At 33.4% G+C, this 26,571-nt stretch overlaps 1 protein-coding gene across 1 annotated transcript in view; it reads right to left on the bottom strand.

Moving 5' to 3' along the window:
• The window catches only part of LOC145277599 (allene oxide synthase-lipoxygenase protein-like), an 88,450-nt gene that overhangs the window by 42,926 nt on the left and 18,953 nt on the right, over positions 1 to 26,571 (bottom strand). Inside the window, exons 3-6 of the mRNA XM_080129116.1 lie at positions 16,835 to 17,312; positions 10,781 to 10,825; positions 7,857 to 7,982; positions 6,715 to 6,812 (exon numbers count right to left, since the gene is read on the bottom strand). Coding sequence (XP_079985242.1) covers positions 6,715 to 6,812; positions 7,857 to 7,982; positions 10,781 to 10,825; positions 16,835 to 17,312 — 747 coding nt within the window. The remainder of the gene's footprint in view (positions 1 to 6,714; positions 6,813 to 7,856; positions 7,983 to 10,780; positions 10,826 to 16,834; positions 17,313 to 26,571) is intronic.

The following is a 26,571-nucleotide window of genomic DNA, read 5'->3' as shown; positions in this document are numbered from 1 at the left end:
TCAATTTTACCCAACTAACACAATTAACGATTACTACACTACCACCTTACATGTATACACCCTTCTCCTCGAATTGCCTTCAGATCTTGAAAAATTATGACTCTCAAGTAAAAAAAGACATTTGGATAATTGAATGTGTCTAATTTTGCTCCAAGTAAGAAATGAAGAAAAGATAAGTTAATGAGGACTGAATAGAGCTATTGAAATATAGCAATAAGAAAAGAAAATATTTACAAAATAAGAAACTTTTAACACATGGTTTAGTTGAGATATTTACACATTTCTACTTAGATTCCACTTAAGTTGCTACCACGTATATTTAACTGATATTTACACACTTTATTGAGTTGCATAGTACTGCAGCCGACTCAGAATCTTACAACATCGTGATTTAATCAGATAGACTAAATATGTGATTATAAATTTAGTGGTTTACACATATTTAAAAATTCATTTGTTTTTCGCTTAAAATGGCTTATAAAGCTGAACGTCTGTATGTGAGTCTGGTCACGAATAGGCTCCTGTATGGTTGACTATTATAGAAAACTGATCACATATAATCATAGAAGATGTATCGAGACACAGGAATGGGTATGTTTGATCTGGCATAATGATGATTAATTAAAATTATGGGGTCTGTGTACGCGCCTGGTCCACCAAATATGGAAATAAAAAAATTTAAAATTATAAAAAAAAAATTTACAAGTGTTTTTTATATAGATGTACATAATAATACTTTGATAAGTATGTTTTAACTTAAATAGGGATGGTATAATAAAATTGTAGGGTCTGCGTTCGCGCCTGACCTCCATAGAATGGAAAAAGGCACAAACTTTAATAAAGACTTTTCATATCTATCTGCGTAAGTATACTTTGATAATTATGTTTCAGTTTGAAGAAATATGGTATAATAAAATTGTAAGGTGTTCGTTCGCGCCTGACCTCAATAGAATGGAAATATGTCACAAAGTTTAACAAGGTTTTTTTTAATATAGATCAACAGAATATTGTGATAAGTGTTTCAGTGTGAACAGGTATGGTATAATAAATTATTGGGTTTATCTATATTATTTTTACTTTCCTCATATTTTGCTTTGGTTTTGATACCCCCAAATTCGAAGCTATCTCTTTACAACCCTTCCTTTTCATAACCTATCATACTTTCATAAATCACAGTCTATTTTCTGTAGGCTGTTTTTGAACTCAGTCAACGACGAGTACTTTTGCTAGTATATATATATATATATATATATATATATATATATATATATACAGAGAGACAGAGAGAGAGAGAGGTGAATAGAGTTATTTAAATATAGAAATAAGAAGAAAACAGAAAGAATTTAACAAATAAGAGACTTTTAACACATGGTTTAGCTGATATGTTTACACATTTCTAATTAGCTTCCACTTAAGTTGCTACCCCGTATATTTCACTGATCACGTGAAAATATTTAAACACTTTATTGCGTTGTATTCTACCGTAGCTGTTCCACAGCAGAGCCATTGCAAATTTATGATTTCTTCAGATATACTTTAAATATGTGAGTATAAACTCAGTGTTTATATATATATATATATATATATATATATATATATATATATATATATATATATATATATATATATATATATATATATATATATATATATATATCGAAACGCCGTTATTTTTCTGCGCTACCTTACCGGTTGTTTTAAGAGCTATAAACTCGTCTTAGTATTCATATATAATATATGACTGAATCACATTTATTTTTTATTTATATATTTATTCATCATTAAATATTTACGTGCATATTTATTATTATATATTTATGTGCATATATATATACAGAATATGTACCCGGCGTTGCCCAGTATTAAACATGTCGTTAAATTCCTTTAAAAAAATGTTAAAAACGGAAAGAAACTGAGACATATGCATGCGTAAACGGTGAATTAAACGTCCCTACAGATACTAACCTGAAAATTTATACGACTTGGCGGGTTCATTTAGCGCCTAGCCTTCCCAAACAGTCACCCATCTGGTACTGAGCAGGCTTATATATATATATATATATATATATATATATATATATATATATATATATATATATATATATATAGAAAAATTTGCTATCCTGTACTTTAAAGAACCCCAACATCTATTAAACTGTAGAAGAGAAATAGCAAATAACTGTGTTCACAAGATAAAATTTACTCTAGGATAGCGATACAAAATAGTTTTAAAACTAACAAAAACAATAGAAAATAAACAAATAAATAAATTAAATAAACATGAATATACATAAACGATCACACATATATGTATGTATATATATATGTATATATATGTGCATATATGTGTGTACACATACATATATTTATATATATAAACTAACAATAATTTTTTATTTTTTTTGAAAAACACTAACCTAGTTTTAAAACATATCCTTTTTCCGATAAATGCATGCCCATTGGGTGATAGGAAGCGCGCGGTGGGTACTAGAAAGCTGATTGGCTTACTAAAATCTCAATAGAAGAGGAGTATATAAAAACGATAAACAAGCACCGAATTCGCGCATAAGCCTGAAGAGTCCTAGAGTGGATGAAGCGCGAAATATTCAGTGTAGCTTAATCGCCATATATATTTTATAAATTACTATATATACATATATATATATATATATATATATATATATATATGTATACGGCACAATCACGTTTACACACTAGTTTTAAGCAGCGATGAGCCTAGCGAGTCTTAATCTATATTTACAAAATTATTAGATGCAAATAGTTGCCATATATTTTACTAGATTAATCATAAGATTTTTCTAAAAAATTTGAAACTGAAAATGACTTTCTAATCGATAGTGTAAATTTCTCCAAATCTCTTTCAAATTTTGAATTTCTACATGGCATAAAATTCTTGGACACTGCAATATTCCTGATATCAAAAAGTTGCCGACTTTAGTTGATGGAATGCAAATACAAACATCAAAAACCTTCAACTGCGACGTCTGTATGCAAGGGAAAATGACAAACTATCAAAGCAAGATACCAGACAAAAAAAATCCTATCAATGGTGCATTGTGACTTGAACAGTCCCGTAGACCCGATGGCCAGAGAACATTATAGATATGTGTTGAATTTCGTAGATGACCAGTCAGGTTTAATAATGGTTTATTTTTTAAAGAATAAATCTGATACCCTGCTAGCAAGTAAGAAATATCTAGCCGACATGCCCCCCCTACGGTGAAAACAAGTGTATTCGCTCTGACAACGGTACTGAATTTACCAATAAAGACTTTAAATTTTTACTAATTAACCATCATATCAGGCATGAAACATCAGCTCCTAGATCGCCACACCAAAACGGGACTGCTGAATGTGAGTGGACGACACTTTTTGAAATTGCAAGATGCCTACTCATTGAATCAAAACTCCCTAAAAACCTCTGGGCGTATGCACTTATGGCGGCAGCCTATATACGCAACAGGTGTTTTAACAAAACATTATCTAAAACTCCATATGAATCTTTCTGCGGTAAAGAAAAAAAAAAGAAGAAACCCCAAATTTAAGCAGAATGCATATATTTAGTTCAACATGCTTAGCATATATAGAGAAAAAGAGTAAATTGAATATTAAAGCTGACAGAGGTATGTTTCTTGGATACGATAAAAACAGTCCAGTCAATTTAATATTTTTCCCGAAAAAAAAAAAAAAAATCCGGTGTGTTAAATTCACAGACACGTTTAATTGTAAAGACGAAAACCCGTCATATGAAGAGGATGGAATTATATTACCTCAAATAATTAGAACAAACGAAAACAATAAAAATGACGGAGACGAGAGTGTCCATGATGATGATGATGATGATGATGATGATGATGATGATGATGATAAAGTCGAGATATCCCGAAAGAAACAGAAGACGACCGATTTTTTTGTGGTCGACAATATAAAGGATTATCAAATCGACTATTGCTGTTCAATGGAAAATGCGCCAAAAAAGCTTCAACGAAGCAATTAATTCAGAACAGTGTGATGACTGGAAAATTGCCATGAAAAAAGAAATAGATGCCTTAACCGAAAATGATACCTATACGGTAGTGCCTCTCCCAAGAGATAAACATGTTATTTCTACCAGATGGGTCTTTACGAAAAAGAGTACAGCATCAGGCGTAGAACAGTACAAAGCAAGATTTGTTGCTAAGGGGGTGCTCTCAGATTTACGGTAAAGAATACTTTTCTACGTTTTCGCTGACCACAAACCTAACGACAATCAGAGTTTTACTGCAAGTCGCATCACAATATGACCTAAACATCCATCGAATGGACGTAAAAAATGCTTATTTGAATGCCCCAATAGAATGTGAAATTTATATTACCCCTCCAGAGGGATTTATAATGAAAAATAAAAATAGAGTGTGGCGACTTAACAAGTCATTATATGGTCTAAAGCAGAGTGCTCAGTGTTGGAACACAGTGTTCCAGGATTATATTATTAAACAACAATTTAGACAATGCGCTGTAGACCCCTGTTTACATACCCAACACAAAGACGATAAACTACTGATTTTGGTTTTGTGGGTCGATGATATTTTAACCGCATCAAATTGTGACATAATGTTAACTGATGTTAGGAACAAAGTAAGTAAAAGATTCAAAATGACCGATCTTGGCAAAATATCCTGGTTTCTGGGGATAGAATTTACTCAAAGCAAAGGACTTGTTACGATGACTCAATCGAGATACATCGACAAAATACTATTAAAATTTGGAATGGGAGAGTGCAAGAAACGCTCTACACCGGTCGAAAATGATATTAATAAAAAGTATACACACAGAATCTGAAATAATAAATGACACACAATATCGCGAAATTATAGGTAGTCTTATATATTTGATGACTGCAACCAGGCCCGACATATGCTATACAGTAACGAAACTGTCACAAAAATTATCACGACCGACAATGAAGGATTTAAACAGAGCTAAACAAGTCCTACGTTATTTAAAAGGAACTAAGGAGCAGAAGTTAGTATTTAGAAAATCAAGAAATCCCCTAAAATTAGAAGGTTTTTCGGATTCAGACTGGGCAAACGAAGAAGAACGCAGGAGTGTATCTGGATATTGTTTCAGACTCTCATAAAATGGGCCTATTATTTCATGGAAATCTAAAAAGCAACAGATTGTATCTCTCTCTACGTGTGAAGCAGAATTTATCGCGATCACACACACGACCCAGGAAGCACTCTACCTTAAAAATATCCTGAAGACTATTTTAGAGCCAGAATTGATTACAAGCCCCGTGGTAATTAATTGTGATGATCAAGCCAGTATAATCTTAGCACAGAGCACGGATGATCAACCAAAGATCTAGGCATATGGATATAAAATGCCATTTCGTAGAAAACGAGAGATCTAGGCATATGGATATATAATGCCATTTCGTAGAAAACGAGAGATCTAGGCATATTGATATAAAATGCCATTTCGTAGAAAACGAGATAAAAAAGGAATCCATTATTTTGAATTACTTATCATCAGAACGAAATATCGCTGATGTATTTACGAAACCGGTGACACGGATAAAGCTACAACGTTTTTTCTCAAAACTTGTAGGTGAATTCGACTGAATAATTTTTTCTCTTTCACTGCCCTGTATGTATATAGATTTCTATATATTAAAAATAAAGACCAGCGAAGTTCCACTTATGAGAAGGCTATTACTTTTTTGCATGAATATCGGCGGAAAACCCTAGGGATAATGCTCAGTATATAGATTTCTATATATTAAAAAAAAAATTAAAAAATAGTCCTGGACAAGACGTTAAACTGTATCCATTTTATTTGTATTAACACTTTAACCTACTAATACTTTTTGCTTAGGGAAAAAAAAACAAAAATAACTTTGTAATTTTCCTTTTTGACATTTGAACACAATTAAAAATGGCGTCTTTTTAAATGCTAAAATTCTAAGATCCAAATGATTTCTATATTTTGTTATGTCTAAGTAAATATAAAAATATATATTTATTTTTGAGCAGAACAAACACAAGGGACTTCCCCATTATAAAAATAGGGAGGATGTTGCAATATTTTGGGTTAATGGGGTATGATCCCACACAGTCGGACGATTCTATTTATAAACGATGCTGCTAAGAACTGGCGAATCAAATAAATTCACGTTCTGCTACCAACCAATCAGAAACCAGAATTGCTTCATAAATATTAAACCTTTTCTGGAGCAATTTCACATGTTCTTTTCCCGGGTTTCGACACGGTAAGATTATTTTGTTCTGTGGAACTGTCTGCTACAAACAACTCACCTACCAGCACTTGTGCGTAACAGCGAACCATCTGAAACTGTTCTGAAACTGAAAATGGCTTACACTCTAGAAAAAATATTTTTCGTTTTAATCATTACTAAATGATTATGATAGCCAACTTATTTAGAAGAAACCGAAATGCATTCTTGTGTATTGTATTTAGTTTTTTAAATTATTATGCGAGATGAGATTATTGTAATTGTTTTATTTGATGGTCCCTTTCATTAAATATTGGATCTTATAAAGTTAGTTCTATATGTAAGTTATGAGAATTTCTCCCATTTATTTATGAAAAAGATTCTAAAAATTTACATGTGTAGTATATTTTGTTTTTTGACATCTAGTTATAAAATTTTCTATATAAAAAATACTAATGATATCAGCTGTAATTTACTTCTCTGGGATTTCCGTGCACAGTGTAATGAAGGTTGGGTTACATCCGACCAGCCGTTGGTTACCGAACCACAGATCTTTTTTCCAGTGCTCTGCAGACTGCGGCAAAATATAAAAACAATTGCATAAGAAAAAATCGAACAAATCACCTTTTCTTGCTTATTGAATATCACTCTTTCGTAGAAAAATAAAATATTATTTGTTTTTTTAAATTAAATTTACTGATATTTAATTTGGTTTAAATTCGGTTAAAGGCTGATCATTGAATCCATCGTTTTGTCGTATTGATTTGCTGAGCCAACAAATTACATATGCAAAAAAATAATGTTTACTGCGTCTTGACAATTGCAGACATATCATTGAGTTATATTCATACGCGCATTTTGTCTCGAAGCAAAGTACACACAATCTTCAGGAGAATTCAGAACTGTAGCTTGGAATTAAAAACAGGAAAATACATTTTATAATCGGAATAATTAAAATATCAAGATCAAATATTATAAGATTATAGAAGACTAAATCTAGAGCGTCCCTGCATTCCAATGTAATCTTGGATTCGCAAATTCCTCCACACTGATACTCATGCTTTGACCTTGCACGTTGCAAAAAATGGAATAAAATCAAGAGCATGGTTGGTTTTTGACTAGAGTAGACATTGCTTAACTATTAAAGAATTACTCTCAACATCAGAGGTATCATTTTGACTGTTTATGACTTGTAAAAATTGTGTTTGAATATGTTTTTTTTTTCTGAATTGTCTGGAGAGTTTACTACATTAAAAAATACAGTAATAACATATTTTACGGTTTGTTGAAGATTGTTTACGAAGCATATATGTAACATATACTCTTATGAGAAAATAAAAGAACACGTGTTTTCAAACGTGAATTTTAAAAGTATTTAAATATTAATGCTCTGAATATTATTGAGCAACAGACAAATTTAATGTTTGGTATTGTACAATTTACATTATACTATCGTCTATCCTGTAGATAACTTGAAAACATTACTTTTTGAATATTTACAAGAATACTATAATATATATATATATATATATATATATATATATATATATATATATGTGTGTATATGGTTGTGTGTGTGAGCGCGTCTGTGCGTGTGTTTGTCTGTGTGTATACTTACTAATGGTCTCTTTCTTTTTTTGTCGTAAATATCATCTATGTCATCCAAGGAATCCCAATTACGACTAATGATTTTCTCCTTTAAGTCCAGTAATACATTCTGAAGCACATTGATTCCTATCTCTGTCTGCAAAAATTAAAATTAAAACATTTAAAAAGATTTCATTGGATGAATATTTTTAATCAAATTTCTGTTCATAACCGATGTATTCGTTAACAAAAAGCTAATTTTCCCATAGTTGATTTATTAATACAGTTGTTGAACTTTATATTTAAGACTTTAAATGAAATGACCTATCATATGAATTTAGAATGTAATGACAGGCTCAATAGGAACAGATATTCGATTGAAACGATCTATGTATCTTTTTGTATAACTTAATATTTAAAAAGGATTACTTTATAAATATTTAAATTATCCCAGAGTCCTTTTACCCTCAGAGGCCATGAGACGCAGCATAGTCTCATGCAACGTGACTTGGACAAGTATAGCCTAGCGGCAATCACCTCTCTTAAGACTTCCGAGCACATTCAGTGCTAGTCAGGCTCAAAGTCGCTTAACTACTGTAATCTAACGGGAACCAGTGTGTCAACGACATTATCCGTGATTGTTTATTGTTTCATTTTGCTTCCGTCGAAGTTTTTAAAAATCAAGATGCATCTTCCTGGAGTTATCACTTAATCTCTACATGAGATACGTAGATATTCGAATATTATATTAAATATTTGCGTCTCAGATGTTGAGTTAGTAAAGAAGTTAATTATATTAGTTTTATTTTTTTCTAATTAACCAATTACACGTGTTATAGTATATTTTTCTTGTGATCTCTTGGACTTACTAGATTCCAGGACAAGAATTCATCTACTCTGGTGGAATATTCAGCTTAGTGATGTTACTATAGGCAACATCACTTGAAGAAAATGCACCATTCCTCGTAAAAGACCCTGTGGGTTAGACATACCAAGGATATCTTTTGGGGGCTCCACATAATATGTGATTTTGAATATTTGGTCAGGGTTTAATTGTAGGGAAAACTATCCTCATGCCAGATTGTCCTGACAAACCCCCTTTGTACAAATTAACCGTAGACTTGTGGACAGTGTCTTGTGGGCATTCAAGTTCTCTCCAGAAGGTATTCAAGTTATCTCCAGCAGGCATTCAAGTTCTATCTATGTATATGTGTGTAATTATTAACGTTATAATTACTATCTTGTGAACCATATTATAACAATAATGATTTGTTTCCATTAATGCTGAATGTTTAACATTAAAAATCAGCTTATAATACTGAACTCTATCGAACTCAATCACAAACACTATCTACCACATCGTATAACTTTTTTTAAAAAATTAAAGAGGAAATGAATTAATTAGTTAAACACGTTTTCTTCTATCATTTTGAGTTCATCTTTATTTAAAATATAATCTCAAAATATGTTTGAATTCAAAACAAGTGAGCCGGATTTCCCCGACATTTTTTGTTTATACGCATGATCACATTCATTTACTGGAAGTTAATTCCAGTTACCTACGTTACTTGATCTTATACGAGAGTCGTTCCAAATATAAATCATTCTATTTTTATTTATTTATTTTATTTATTTTTTTTGGAATCCTTTAAGATGAGGCTTCCTGATTTATGCAAAACCTGGTGAAACAACAACAACTATAAAGATGAGGGAAACCGCCTATTTTTGTAATTCAAAACGTTAAAGAGCTACAGAGACAGGAATCATACCATTATTTATCTACACAGTAACCACCATTCTCAATGCATTTTACCAGGCCTTGTCATGCGAGGGCCTTTTTAAAAGTAAAGACTTCTATTTTTTCGCCAAAAAAGTTGAAGAACTGCGAAGATGGGAGCGGTATTATAAAAACGAGCGACCTTTTGTGCTTCAGAAATACATTTTTCTACTTAGTCATCACCATGCTCAATTCACATTTGCTAGCACTTAAATGACGTATATCTGCTTCTGACACACGTCCATGCCAGGGGTTGCTCTCTGAGAGTCTTACACCGTCAATATTTGGAACAGAGAGATAAAATTTTCTAGATTATGAATGCGTATGTCCAGTCATCATAACAATGCAATTTGTTATTCCCTCTGATATATTCGGGTGGAATAAAAACTATGAGGCATTACTTTTGGGGGAAATATCCTAATTTTCAATGTTCACTTTTTGTTGTAATACATATGAGTACATTCGAGTCTCAGCTTGGTGAAATGCTGAAAGATCCCTCCAAATTTTCTTGCGTAAAGATATTACCAGTTGCGACCACAACACGGTTCAGTAAGGAGACCTACTAGAGTATTACTCGGATACTGTGGAAAAGACAATTCGGCTACTTCAAACAAATATATTAATTTCGAGTTACGTTTAACTTTTTAATATGTATTTGAATATATTAATAGACTCATCAAGTAGTCCCATGGACCATTATGACCTAAAGGACCAAATAAAGACATAGCTTTAAAAACTTGATTTCGGGTACGGTATGATGAACACCACACAGTTATGTGTTTTTTCGCCAGCAAGTAACTTTTATGATATTAAAACCTTCGTATTTTTATACTTTATCTAATAATTTAAAGTGGCCGCCATTTTTTCTTGTTACATAAGGCATTTGACGCATGCTCCAAGCAATACACCCCCTCAACATTCTAAGATTGGCAACCGGTGAAAACAATAGGGAATTCATTGGTTAATAAGGATCCTAATATCATAAGAACTACTTGACAGCGACAAATTTAACTCTAATATTCCTTAATACCTAAAGCGAATATCTCTAAGAATAAACGTTTTAACAGTGAATTTTCATTTGGTCCCCTACGACATATTGACCCTCTAATGTAGATTAGTATGTGAAAAAAAACACGAAAAGACTTCTGTAAAAATAAAACGACGAAATATTTATTTACCTTGTACTCGGTACTAAATTCTTCGTCACTCGGTAATTCTTCCACCTGTAAGTGTAAACAGAAAATATGACTTTAGTAAACAACACTGTTATATAAACATTGCGACCGTAACATAGTTCATAATTTAATAGAAATTTGTGTATATGTCAAAAAATAGCGTCACCTGTATATACAAACTCTATGGAAGACATGAATATCGGTTATTAATTCAAATAATTCCTAAATTTCCCACATATTACAAGCCAAACTTAATAATCACGTAGAAAACTCTATACAAGAAAAACGATGAAAAATGTATGTATTTCACAATATTTATAATAAAAATATTACGAACACTAAGAAAAAAGAAGGATGTTTATTTACAACCAGAATCTACAATTCGTAAACGAACTTGACAACACTGAAGGAGACCTCACTAAGTTAAAATATAAGGACAACACAAATAAATTTGAAATAACACAAATGTAAAATTTTTGAGACGTTTAAAAGTCAAGATCAAGCCCAGCACCTCGTAATTGCTAAGCTTCTTTCTGGTAAACAGTATGGATTTGGGGCAAGCCCATTCCACTGTAAATATTCTACTGCGGATATTTTAACCGTCATCTCTGAACATATATACTATGTTCTTGATAAGGCAGGGAAAACTAGAATTGTAGTACTTGGTATATACAACACCTTTGACAAGGCGTGGCATAAGGGACTTCTCGTGTATATCAAATAATAGTAGTTCTGGAGGAATACTTAGCATATTAAGATCCAATCTAGAAAAGAGAGATATCCAGGTTGTCCTTGAATGCCGTACATCTAAACATCATGATATTAATGCGGATGTGCATCAGACATTAATTATTTATGATATCTGTAAACGACCACCTGATAAAATTGTGTGCAGGATGAGTGTATTTGCTGATAACACCAAGCATGAGATTATAGGGCTAAACGATAAAATTGTCGCCATAAAAAAGACGGCATGATTCCATTTCGGTTTGATGAACACCGGTTTTCTTTTTTTGTTGAAGACTATCTACTCGTTGGCCAGTAGAGTACAAATTCCAAGAGCGATAGGAGCCTTCTATCATGTCTGACAGTGACACAATCTTAAACGAGCGAGATCAGAGATGCGCCGCTGTACAACTCATTTTCTCTACCAAGGCAAGTTATGACAACAGTACCATCGCTAGCACTCTAAAAATGCATCGCTAGATTATCACGAACAACAAGGACGTGCCCAGACTGATGAAAAAGTTTCCAGCTCGGTTATGGTGTTTGGTGTGGTTTCAAGTGAAGGCCACATCATGTCACCTCACATCTTTGAAGTCGGCTTGAAAGCCTACATCAAAGTGTACCTAGATGTACTGAAGAGTGCTGTGGTCCCGTGTTGCAATCAGTTGGCTGCTGCCGAACCCCGAGGATAGCAGCAGGACTTGACGCCGGCCCTAAGTCCAAAGATACCCAGGCTTGTCTTCAGCAACAGTGCTACGACTTTGTAACCTTCTCTCACTACGCCCTATTTCATTTTGTCATACGCTGAGAACATCACCAACATGACCTCCCACAACACTAAAGCTAGCCTGATCGCCATCATCCGCCTAGTATTTGCCGAGCTCTCGCCGGCGCTTGATAAAAAGTAATGTTCCTAGTTCCGGACCCGTATTGAAGCGGTGATTGAAGCTGAAGGCGGCTACATTAAATAGCTGTCATCTCTACTACATAATCAAATTACCTGAATTGAATTTTTCAAGACAGTTTAAAAATAAAGATGTTGTGTGGTTTTCTTTATGACGACACTTTTATCGTTTCACTCTGTAGACAAAGAAAAAAAAACAAATGTACACATATCCAAGGGGATGAAAGAAACATTAAAACCGATCTTTACTCTGTAGTGCAATTGAACCGTAAATAAACGGACATTTAATGCTGCTAAGATTAATCTGCTTTCCTATAACAATTACAACCCCCTTCTCAACGATCGATTGCCAAGACAAATAATACCATATCTGAGATCTTGTCGATTGAGATTGTCAGACTGACTTCCTCATCTTGGTTGTTATAGTCACAACGTTTCGGCCGTTTTGCCCTCCGGCCTTCATTAAGTGTTTTGTATCGAACTGGGGAACCGTTTCTTAGGAGTCTCGAACCCAACCCTTTATTATTATTACGGGGGTACTGTGTTCGGACTCCAGCTAGGCTCTGGGACATAGTTGCTGATTCTCTGTTTTTTTAATGTTACTTTTCACTGCCTTCATTCAGGATTGAACTCAGCACCTTTGGGTAACTGTAGACCTTGACACAACGTCTAGGACCACTCGGCCATATGTCACTAGGACAAATACAGACAGACAAATACAGACAATTACTGAGACCTTGTCCTTTAAATTATTCGTTATATCATTCAAAGTCAACAGGAATTAGAACAAATACATTGAGGACATTGTAAAGGATGCTGCAAAGTCTGTACGTCTCCTCTATTGTCTATAAAATTGCTCACGCCTAAGAGTAATCTTGCATCCCTGTGCCTGTTTTACAAGTACTTTAATTGAATGTTGTCTGGTGAATTCATAGCACCTGTGTCCCCTTGACTTGCATACTCCCGACTAACTCAACAACCTCTATCCCATAAAAGAGACGTTCAGAGCATGTCTCTGCTTTATCTGAGCTCCAATCTATCGCCCACTTTCGCCAAAAACACTCATCTAGCTGAAACCACTATCAATAATTTCCCCCACTCTAAATCTGTGCCTAAACCTAAACGTATATTCCATGAACAACGCTTCTTTATTAAAACTGCACGCCTGTGGAACTCTCATCGGCCTTGATAAGTGGTGATGTAGAGAAAAAGCACGCAACAAAATCCCAGCCTTTCTCTTTTAATGCGCCTAGATGCTGGAAAGCCTTCTACTCTAAAAGTTTTACTTTAGGGCTTCTAGAATTTGGAATTCTCTCCATGTGTCCTGCTTCCCTAATTTACCGACATGAAGAAGTTTACACTTTCCCTCACACTATATCGATGCCTAAAACTAAATGAAAACAATTATGAGCAGAATTTTTTTCCGCGCCTGTCCGTCTATGAAAGGCAATACCGTGTGCATATGTCCTGGCTGATTCTAACATGGTCGTCTTCAAATCTAATGTAAATAAATTCCTATCGAGCCGCCTTCTTAAATAATAATGTATGCACTACACAAAAAAAGAAAAAGTTGTAAGAAAGAAAAATACGACAGCTAAGAGAGAATATTCTGAAACTACCAGAAAACGCATCGAAGCACAGAAATAAGGAACCCGTGGTGTCTGGATGATCTACAACAGTATAGTAAACAACGGGCAATCGACAATCCCCCCACTATCCAATAATCACGAGGTTGTTTGCACGGCAACCGAGAAGGCTAACATACTTGCCAGTCGATTTGCCTCTAACTCCACATTGGACTCATCAAACCACTCCCTCTCTGACTTTCCTTTGCGGACAGGTGCCAGACTTGATGATGTGAAAATCACTCCTTTCCAAGTACATATTATCATAAAAAACTAGACTCATTCAAAAGCTGTGTTATTAAAAGATTTCCGCTGAGGTTGCACCAGTCCTCTCCAAACTATACAGAAAATGCCTTAACGAATCTTGCTTTCCTGTGGTACCAGTTTTCAAGAATTCTGGCGAAAGAACTGACCCATTAAATTATCGCTCCATTAGCCTCCTCCCGCTTTTCGCCAAAATATTTGAGCTCATAATTAACAAAGCTACAGTTCCTCGCCTTACAGCTGCTAAACTTCTGACTGACCAACAATACTATTTAGACAAGCTAGTTCTACAGCAGATATTCTTACTGTAATCTCTTAACGTATATACCATTCACTGGACAAAGCAGATGAGGGTAGAGCGGTAGCTCTAGATATATCTAAGGCCTTTGACAGGATTTGGGAAGATGGACTTCTTAGAAAAATCAGATCTTACGGAATAACTGGCGAGTACTTAATATAATTAGATCCTTCTTAAATAAGAGAAGAATCACGGTTGTCCTCGGCCGTCGTACATCTAAACAATATGATATAAATGCGGGGTTACCTCAGGGATCGATCCTTGGGCCTTTATTATTCCTAATATTAATAAATGACCTCCTTGATAAAATTGTTTCTGGGGTATATAGTTGATGATGATACCACGCTCTGTAACCGGCACGAGGGGAAAACACATGAACACGTATCTAAGGAAATGGGAAAAACTAGAAAAAGATGTCAAATCTGTTGTTGAATAGGGACAAAAATGGATGGTCACATTCAATGCTGCCAGGACTAAGCTTGTTTCCTTCAATAATTACAAGTAACCTTCTCAGCCACTAATAGCTATGACTTAAGATACATTAACTGAAAGTACTTTTATCAAACTCCTTGGCCTAATGTTCACAGGGAACATGAGCTGGAACAGATAAATTGAGAGCAGTGCCAATGCTGCTGCGAAGAATGTTGGATCCCTCTACCCTGCTAAAAACTACTTACGTCTGAAGGTATCACGTATCTCTACCTGTCTTGAGTACTGTTGTCACATTTGAGCTGATGCATTTGCTACTAGTCTCTCGCTCTTGGACAGGGTTTAGAAGAGAGTTACCTAACTGTCTTCTAAGCTTCAACTTCTGTCCCATCGACGTAATGTTGCATTCCTCTGCCTGTTCTACAAGTATTTTAATGGTGAATGCTCCGACTAGCTACAAGTTCGTCTACCCCCTTGACGTAAATTCTCCCGACAAACTCGACAAACAACAAAATCCCACCCCTATACAGTGGAGATCCCTAGATGTAAGAAAGCCTTCTACTCTAATAATAATAACGTGATACACACTTAAAATTATTTGTAAATAGAAAAATTAACATAACTTTCAAAATATTTGTTCAATTTCACAAAAATCAAGGGAATGAGACACCTTGTTATGCTCTTCCAGTTTATCAAATGTCACTTATCTGCGTTTCATACAAATTTCAAAATTAAAAAAAAAACTTGAGCTGCAATAACGTAATACACACGGTTTATTTTCTTATAAATAATTACGCATTTCTTTTTTATATATCATTTGCTTTTTATTTTTTGGAATCCTTTAGGATAAGACGTCATAATTTGTGTATTCATATTTTTGCGGACTGTTATTCTCAGCATCATGGTATGCATTAAGGTACACCGTTTGTATGGAAATTTATGAGAAAAGAGAGAAATATATAATGATTGATGAAAAGAAATGTATATTAATTTGTAAGAAAAGAGATAAAAATTTATTTATGAGAGAAATGTATACTGATGTATAGGAAACGAGGGAAATTTATTATTTATAAAAAAATGAGATATTTGTACTAATTTATAAAAAAAAGAAAGGCGCGTACAATGATTAATAAGCAAAGACATGTACAATGATTTATAAGAATAACAACATATGATGATCTCTTAGCTATACATGACAAAAAGCATTTATATGCTATGAACTACAGCATGCAGCAGAAATATCACCCGTATTTTAAACCTTCAACTATACGTTATTAATGAACTCATCCAAATGTCAATGATGTTTTCATTTAGCTTATAACTTGCCGTTTTTTCCCAGATACCCTCATCAAGCAATATTGTTTAGACTGGTGCACATCGTGCTTTTGCTGTAGAAATAATTTTGAACAGTGGTGAATCTATAACTGCAAATCTGGGGGCTTTCCAGTTCCTTACAAGTTAGGCCGGCATAATGCTGTGCCAGATAAAACAATTAATACAGCTATTACTTCCAAATTTCAACTATAGGTTCGGCACTTAAAAGAAATCCACCTGGAAGGTCTCAAAGCACTTAAACGACAGACATTCTCCGAGCTGTGAGACTTTCTATTATTTTATTTCCTACTCGCAAACATGCTCTGGACTTGGGATTATCTGATCGAACAGTCAAAAGAATTCTACACACTGATATGCATTTCCATCCATACAAATTAATGATTGCTCAAAAACTGTACGCGCGCGACTGGGAAGATCGCATATCAAAATGAAAGTGACATTTCTGCCGCACTCTGTATAATAAAAAATGAACTCACCATTGGAATATTGTCATACATATATTTTAGCTGATAATGTTGACGTTTTCTTTCAAGTTCTCTAACACGTTGCATTGGATTTGGATCTGATTGTGGCAAGATTGTATCCAATTCCATTATTATGTAGTGATTCTCACCGTCTCCTTCGTCAGGAACAACCCAACGGAACATTGGGAAACTGTTGGCATGTGTATTTTGCGACTGTTTAACTTTAATGATGTCAACGTACCAGTTGGGAGAACAGCCTGCGTCGTCAGTCCATATCTTTAACTTCACTACTCTGTTAAAGTTACTAGGTAGATCGATTTTAAAGATGTTGACTGCGTTGCACTTGAAATCGTCACGTAGGAAGTGGTCGAGTTTATATTCCTCGCTTGGTTCATCGTGCTCGTCGTAGAGGACGACATAAACATTAGCGTCGGTAGAAGAACCCTTTGTGTCCCCTGTATGCACTATGATCTTGCAGTTGGATCGACACCTTTAAAAAACGTAAATAATGATATAAAACCAATGAAGCATATACAGTTTTTATGAATGTTTCTATTGTATGACGCGCGATTTGATAATTAAACTACCAAGATTCGAGTTTTGATAAGTGGTGCTCCTAAGTAAAAAAAAAATATTTTATTTAGAAAATATTTTAAAACCCAGTTTTCACAATTCATTTAAATTTACAGATTATTGATAACTAGCAGACAACCCGGCATTGCCCGGTCACTTAAACATATTTCGATTAATACAGATGTAATATTTATTATTATACCTGCTGTAACTTACCACGCGTTGCTGTGGCTTAATTCGTTTAAATGTGAAAAACCAAACCCAAAACAAAATGCATATTCCTAATATATTTAATTTTCCAATACTTGTGGATGCACAATATTCTTGATGGTTCTAGTTTCAGCGCAGATGAGGAGATTGCTTGGTTTTCCGACTCTAAAACACGCAACATATAATTGTCCATGTGAGAAGCAATCAATGTGTAAATATAAGCAACAGACTTTTAAAGATTGTCCCTGTGCTTTGTTGATCGTGATTGCAAATGTCAGTCGAATTAGAAATTGCAATATCTTAAATTGAAATAACATGTCCGTAGGACTCATAGGAATGCACGTAATCAGCACATCCTCACTTTTGAAAAGTCCTGTCAAAATGGTTGTTTCTATGATGTTATTCATATGTTTTACTGAAAGTTGTGTGCCATTACAAAGCTTTGGCTGGTTAATATTCTGCAACACGATAATTGGCATGCCAATTTTCAATTGCAGTATATGTAGTGGCATCCCTGGTAAATCTAGCGAATTCAAAATTCTGTTGAATAGTTAACTGCTTCGTCTGCTTCAATATCAGTGTGGACGGACTTGCATGTGACTAACTCACCATGAATATTCTACTGAATAGTATTATTGAGTTCATGAATGTCTTTGTTCTTGGGTGCAAGAAAAGCGCGTTCGTTGAGCACACTGGGTTTCTAATAGTTAATTCGGATGTGCGGAAATACTTTTTTAATCAATTCTTCTTTTGTTGTTACTAAATTACAGAAGTTTTCAGGCAATGAACTTCACTGTGAGGTCAGATTAGCCGGCACTTTTCCATTCCCAATTTCCAGAAATTGATTTAAAAATATATTTGCTGATCGGACATTTTTCTGCTGAACACTCATATTTCTAAACAAATATAATTTCTTCACATGTCACCAAAAAGGGAAATATTTGAAGCAAACATGTATTTTATCTGCTGGTGTTGATCGGGGAATTACAGGTAATGTTTGTCTGAAATCTCCTGCAAGCAATATTACTGCATTTCCAAATAATCGATCATTTCCAACAAATCTTGCAATAATCGATCATCAGCCTCAAGTGATTTTTGTTCATCATTGTGCATTCATCCCAAACAATAAGTTTACATTTTTGCAATAACTTTCCAATACTTGATGTTTTGGAAATGTTTCACATAGGAGTTTCATAAATTGCAATTTTAAAGCAGTAATGTTGCAGCCATCTCAAGTGATGCAAGAGCTAAGGCTGTCATTTTGTAATCGAATGGTTGCCAAAATTGATTTCATTAAGGTTTTACCAGTTTCTCGTGATGCATCTAAGAAAAAAAAATTCTCCCACCCAATTATTGACAGTCTGCATTATTTTGTTGTAAATGTCTTTTTGCTCAGGTGTAAGTTTTTAATATTTGATTGAATGTACAACAAAAGATCATCTGTGTTGTAATTTTGTTCCCAACGCAATTCTACATCAAAGTAGCAACAGATAGATTCGGTGATGCCATTCCCAACTGATTGAGAACTTTTTTTTGCAATTTCTAAACATAAATTTTCAATCCTTATCAATGCCTCATAGATTTCTGCTGTAAATCCAAGTAGTTATTAACATTTTCATTGCGTCTTTGATGAAAAACGTCTTCATCTATGTGTGAGTTATATTTATCCCATTTATGGAGATGAAGGGATGCAAGCAGTCATTATGATGGTCAACAATGCACGAATTTTAATCAGATGCGATGTGTTACATGCATTATATATGCATTCATACCAGTATCGATCATTTTCCAATAAATCCGGAGCTTGACATGCATTGCAAAAAGTGACATGTGTAACACTACTGACAATTTTTAGTTGCTGAAAAGGCGTTGGACCAGCGACATTTGCCAACAGCATGCGAAGAAAGAAATATTCATCTTGTTTGGGATAAATAGTATACCGTCTGCCTATTCCAGGGTGTACTTTGAGTCTATCTATACGTTTATGCCGTTCAAATAGTTCTAATCCTATTCCATGTGTAGGCACTTCCGAATAGAGCAGTGTTTTTGCAAATGCGTCAGTTTTACATAACGTGTAAAAAGCCGTTAATATTGTCGCCGGTGGATTAAGAGCTATTTGTTGCACATTTGAAGCTGTAAAGTAAACGTGCTGTCCATTTTCTAAATGTACTGCAGTTTCATTATTGCTTATGTGTCTTCCAGCTGATACTCTTCCATTTTATCGATATGTATGCTTGCATTCCTATCATTTCTTTGTGTTTTCAAACCAAAAACTACCATTTTGCTGCCTTTATTCACATACTTGCAAATGTATTTGATGGATTTAACTGACTTACTCATTTTCACATTTATGAGCGACTTGCAGGCTTTTGATAGCAAAGGTGAATATTGAACACCCCACCGGTTTTTTACTTCAATGTCACCATTTCGCATTTGCGTGATTTCTAATTTACCGCCATTTTCTACTCACCGTCTACAGTATAAAAGATGTCCATCAGTTCCTGTAACTGTGTTGAATAGTAATGCTCGATGGTGTCGCTTAGTGCATTTTCCATCTTTCATGCATGGAAAATTTGGATTCGATATACCACAACGTTCATGTATCATATTTTTTGTCACAACTTCATGCAAATCTTTATCAATTTTATGCTCAGGTATTTCAGCACATATTACTTTGTCGATTTCATGGGCGAATGGTGGTCTTATAGAGGTACAGGATACTTTCGGGTGTCAGTAGTTTTCTAGCACGGTAGAGAGAGCCTACCTTCTTCCCGGCGGCCCTGGCTATACTTTCAATGTAATTGTTCCAACTCATGTTTCCTGTGAACGTTAGGCCAAGCAGTTTGAAAGATGTACTCTCAGATAAAGGGTCATTGGCCATTGCTATTAGTGGCAGAGAAGGTTTCTTGTAATTATTGAAGGAAACCAGTTTAGTCTTGGCAGCAGTGAATGTGACCATCCATTTTTGTCCCTATTCCACTACAGATTGGAGGGCGTCCTCTAGTGTTTTTGCCATTTCTTTAGATATGTGTTCATTTGTTTTTCTGTCATGCCTGTTATAGAGTGTGATGTCATCAGCAAATATAACCATCTCAGATGCAATTTTGTCGGGGAGGACATTAATGAATATTATGAACTATAGAGGTCCAAGGATAGATCATTGAGGCAGTTCAGCATTTATATCATATTGTTTAAATGTACGACCGTCGAGGACAACCTGGATTTTTCTCTTATCTAAGAAGGATTTAATTATGTTAAGTATTCTACCAGTGATACCGTATGATCTAATTTTCCTGAGGAGACCCTTATGCCATACCCTGTCAAAAGCCTTAGATATATCTAGAGCTACCGCTCTGCCCTCCCCCGCTTTGTCCAGTGAATGGTATATACGTTCAGAGATTACAGTGAGGATGTCTGATGTGGAACGGGCTTGTCTAAATCCATATTGTTTGTCAGTCACAAGTTTAGCATCTGTAAGATGATGGACTAGAGCATGGTTAATTATGGTCTCAAATATTTTGGCGAAAAGTGGGAGGAGGCTAACGGGGCGATAATTTGATGGGTCAGTTCTTTCGCTAGAATTCTTGAAAACTGGTACCACAGAAGCAGTTTTCCAACAGCCGGGGAAGCAAGATTAATTTCCATGTACCCGCAATCGTGTCCCCTCAAGCCTGGCTTCATGTCGCTCTGCTGCTTCATTGGCATGTAGTTGAATCATCCTTTGTATGCTCGTTTGCAGATGCCCGTTGTTCAGGATTTTGACGGACAAAAACTGACAGTTTGGTTATTTTTCGAGGACGACTTGATCTGGCCAAAGGAAGGGTTTATTTGTGAGACTTCCAGTGCCGAATTATTGTTCCAACAGAATTCAATGGAACCATCAACTGTTTGGATATTATTCTATATCCCAATCCCCTTTTATGAAGACTTACAATTCGTTTTCTGAGCACTTTACCAATCTGTTTATTCTTTCCCATGATGTGGTTGCTTACAATACGGCCATTAGATAAAATATGGCGCAATACTTTTACTAATTGCTAACTTCGATATCTGTTTGTGGTGGGGCTCAGTTGAGTCCACAAGAACGACACAGGAAAACACGTAGTAGATGGTTTACAAGTGTATTAAGGAAAGGTACAAGGATATAGAGAAAGATAAAGAGAATAGTAGTAGTTGCAGGTAGCAATAGGATCTCGCTCCTCGAGGTACAATATCCGTTGAGATCTCGCTCCACCGTACCAAACTTAGGAGCTGATTATATAGGATATGGACGAGTCAATTGTGGGGTGAGATCCGGTCTCACGACACTATTGCATATTCTTTAACATCCTAGAAGCTTCTTAGCATTTTTCCATGATAAACATCCATAAAATTATTGAGAAATCTAATGAATTTGATATGTGCTGTAAACTTTTGCGGTGCTAATTAGTGATTTTTTCTTCGCGTTATGTTACATTGTTATTTTTTATTTTTTCCACAGTTCCTATCTTAGTTTCAATACATTTTCTATTTTTATAAAATGTGTTAATACCATCTGCAAGCTAGAAATAAAAAAAACTGACAGTTTCAAATGGGTTTTATAAACTTTTGTGGGGCACTGCATATATATATATATATATATATATATATATATATATATATATATATATTCAGGTTTGGGGAGTTCAAAAGTCAGAACTAATGAGGACAACGAGGTTGTTAAATAGTGCTCAATAGAAAGAGCAAAATAGTTTTTATTATTTGGAGGTAAACAGTTACATATGGTCGCTACAAATAGCCATCAGTTTCAGCGAAAGAGACTTCATCAGGCGACCTGGAACCTCACGACGCCAAAAAGAAAAATGTTTTTCTTTTTGGCGTCGAGAGGTCGCTATTTGTAGCGACCATATGTAACTGTTTACCCCCAAATAATATATATACATACATACATATATATATATATATATATATATATATATATATATACATATATATATATAATTTTTCAAACCACCAAGCTCTAGTGCTTCATGCTTACACAACCATCCGTTGATGAAGTGATAATTACTGCTTGTCACGAAACTCGAAACCAATTATCGATTTCAACCTTGACTTAACATTATAGTGCTTTTCCCCTAGACCAGCAGGAATTACCCATTAAACGAAAGTGAATAAATATACACACACATACACATACATACACACACATACATACAGGGAGATATGTATATATATATATATATATATATATATATATATATATATATATATATATATATACAACATCTTTTCCAATTTTCAGATTTTGTAATCATGCTCAAATATCTTTTACTTTGTTTTCAAGTTGATGAGTTCCTATTATTCTCATGGGTAAGGGGGGAATAAATTCAGAAATTTACATACTAATTACATGAATGGATGTGCGCTACGAAACAGATGCTGCAAAAATTGAAAATGTTTACCTGCTTAATGAAATAAACAGTAAGATGGACAGCAGCTTGAATTTTTTAAATATAAACTTTTTGTCATTTATTTGTGTATATATATATATATATATATATATATATATATATATATGTGTGTGTGTTTATTTTGTGTGCATATATATATATATATATTTATATTTTTTTTTCTGTGGAAATATACTTTATTTCCTTATAATATATAGCAATCCTTATTTAAGAAGTTCAATGTGATTACAGAGCAATATAATGAATGAATGACAAAATTCTTATCCCAAAGTTCATGATGTTGACCATCTTACAATTTATTCCTTTAATCTAGTTGATATTTGCAATTCTTGACAGTATCTATTCCATGGCACAAAATCAATCACTTAATTATTATATCAATCAGTGAATCTATTTTGCCCTTTACTCATCAGAAGAAATAGCAACAATTAATTCATCAAAATGAGATAAAGTGCGTTTTGACATGATTTAAAATCCGAAAATTGTAAGAAAGGCTTCTTTTTTATTGTTACATTACGCCATTTTGAATTTAAAAATGAAGTTACTAAAACATATCTCTTCGTGCTAACAGGTTCGATTAATTTAGGTATGTTCTGCCAGAAATGTTCTATTTATTAATTATTTATATAATAATATATCCATATTTACTCAAACAACATCAATAATTATAATCTATTACACGTGTTTACATATAAGAAACTAAACAAAAAAAAAAAACTTGTTTCCACTTTCCGGTTATATTAAATAATTTATTAAACTAAATTTAAAACTATACATAACTAAGTTTTCTTAACTGTTATAACCAAATTTATTACTACATAAATTATAATTTTAGTATTACTTAATTCTAAACCTATAATTTTATTTAGTTGAAATTTATAAGTTCGCTATATAAGTCAATACCATAATTGTTTACCTTAAGCGAAGACAGGTTAAAATTTAATTTAATTTTAGTATAACATAGTTATCGCTCTTTGAAGAAAACCCCCAGATATATCAACCTGGTTGATTTACCATTCATTCTTTTATCATACTAAACACCTTCAGCCTTTAATTTCATAATAAGTAAATATTTATACAGTTCTAGTGTCTTACATTTGATATTATTCATTGATTAATTCATTGTATATTACGACTTAATTAACTTATATTTTGAATATAAAATGTTAGTATAAAAACAATTTCAATATAAAATCTATATATCTATAAAAGTGAACATGTCTGTGTGTGTGTGTTTACATTTCCCTACGCAATAACTCTGGCAATTTTCAGTTTACAGATTCGAAATTTGATATAAAGAGTACTGAGATTTGGGATAATCTTTGTGATCGGTTTTAGGCCAGAAATTTAGCTGTTACAGGGTCAACGTTTAACGATTTGACATTTGAGAACTCTACCAAACTCCTCCGATATTTTTGCGTCTAAACACTTGAAATTTTATATATAGGTTCTTCGGACATGGATCTATCGTAACAACTTGATTTGAGCCCAAAACAATAAATGTTAAGGGGTCATAATAGGGGTCAAAGTTTAAAAAATTGACCGCTTTTTTTTTGCTCAATATACACTTCCAAACTGAAATGATAGCATTATAAATTTATAACTTTAATCGGTAGTCTAAATTAATTTATAATTCATTTTTGCTTAATATCAAATTATAAATTAATCATTTCTTACACCTACATAAATTTCATCTTTAATTTATAATAATTATCATTATAATAATTATTTTTAAACTAATATTTTAAAGTTAAGATTTCACATATTTTTACTAATCTAATATTCTACAATCGAGTATTAATAAACATTACTCGACCTAGTTACATAGTTAAGTATAATTTTAGTTTAACATTGTATAGATCCTAATTCCCCTTATAATTAGATTTAAAAGTAACCTAATCGCATAATAGGATGTTCTTTTTATTAGTTAAATAAATGTTTAAATGAAATCTAATTCTTATTTTACTAATAATCATTTAAGTATTATTAATATTGTTTAGACATAATATTATATATCACGCTTACCTCCTATTTACCTTTACTTTACACCCTCCTACAATTTATATTCCTTATTTAAAGGTTTTGCCTATAAGTTCCGAAATAAAATTATAGACGTTTACTTAATGGATATACATATTTAAAAAAAAATTAAAGTTGGTTAACTATAATTAATGTTCAATTTATCCCATAGATATACCGTATTATAACTAACGTTTTTGCATCCATTTTAACAATTAACACATTTGGCTTATATTTTTGATTAAACACGTCAATCTTTTAACAATCACTTGTTTCAAAATACACAGTAGATTTTTACGTCCATATTTGAGATTTTAATTCTATAAATAATTTTGTTTTATTATGATTTTTAGAAATTAAACATTCCCATCAATAAACTAATATTCTTAGTAAACAAATGTTTAGCATGTCAGAACATTGGGATCAATCAAAAAGTTATAATACTGCTATTAACTACTATACGTTATTCTAATTTAATATTTGATCTTTCATACACATATAATTATAGGATATGATTACATGCTCTTATTTATCACTTTTCAATTAAATACTATATTATATGAGATATATTATCATACTTACCTTCATGGTTCATTTTGAATATAAATCTAATTATATCTTGTCATCATATTTGCTACCATTATCTACATATACTTGGTTTATTTAATGAGTTTATAAAGTTTCATAATTATTATTCTATTTCTCTTTATTAGCGAATTATATTTTATATAAAATGCTTATCTCCATACAGAAAATTCTTAAATTATCATGTTATGAGAGTTTGATATATTTTCTCCTGGGTTAAGGGCAAAATATCCACTGATTAATACAATGATTACGTGATTGATTTTGTGCTACGAAACAGATACTGTCAAGAAGTGTAAAAGTCAACTGAATAAAAAGAATAAAATTATAAGATGGTCAACATCGTGAACTTTGTAATATAGACTTTTGTCATTCATTCAATATATATATATATATATATATATATATATGTATATATATCAGGTTGACTAGAAACTTCTTGTGGTTTCTAGCTTTTAAATTCAGACGAACATATCTCGGCTCAAAGAAATATTTATTCATCGAAATGAGCACCATCAAAATCAAGACACTTTTGCGAACGAAAATCAAGTGTTTTTAACAGTAACGTATAAAACTTGTGTTCTCATGGCGATGAAGTCGCCGAAGGCGCTTTTGATATTGCTTAAGCTTTTGAAGCATTTTTTATGCAAAAAGTTGTCGAAATGCTCGAAAAAATTATAGTCGGTAGGTGAGAGGTCTGAAGAGTATGGCGGATGATGCAGAGTTTCGTAGCGCAATTCTTTCAACTTTTGCAGGTCGGTCTAGCAACGTAGGGTCGGGCATTGTTGTGAGGGAAAATTGGACCTTTTCCGTTGACTAATGATGAGTGTGGTCGAAGTTTCTGATATATTTAAACCATTTGTTAACAGCAGTTCTCCGCCGTAATGGTTTCGCCTGCATTAAAAACAAACT

Source organism: Euprymna scolopes, chromosome 6 (genome assembly GCF_053919585.1).
Source record: "Euprymna scolopes isolate OS-2025 chromosome 6, ASM5391958v1, whole genome shotgun sequence".
In the NCBI taxonomy this organism is placed as follows: domain Eukaryota; kingdom Metazoa; phylum Mollusca; class Cephalopoda; order Sepiida; family Sepiolidae; genus Euprymna; species Euprymna scolopes.
This window is presented reverse-complemented; position numbering and strand designations above follow the sequence as displayed.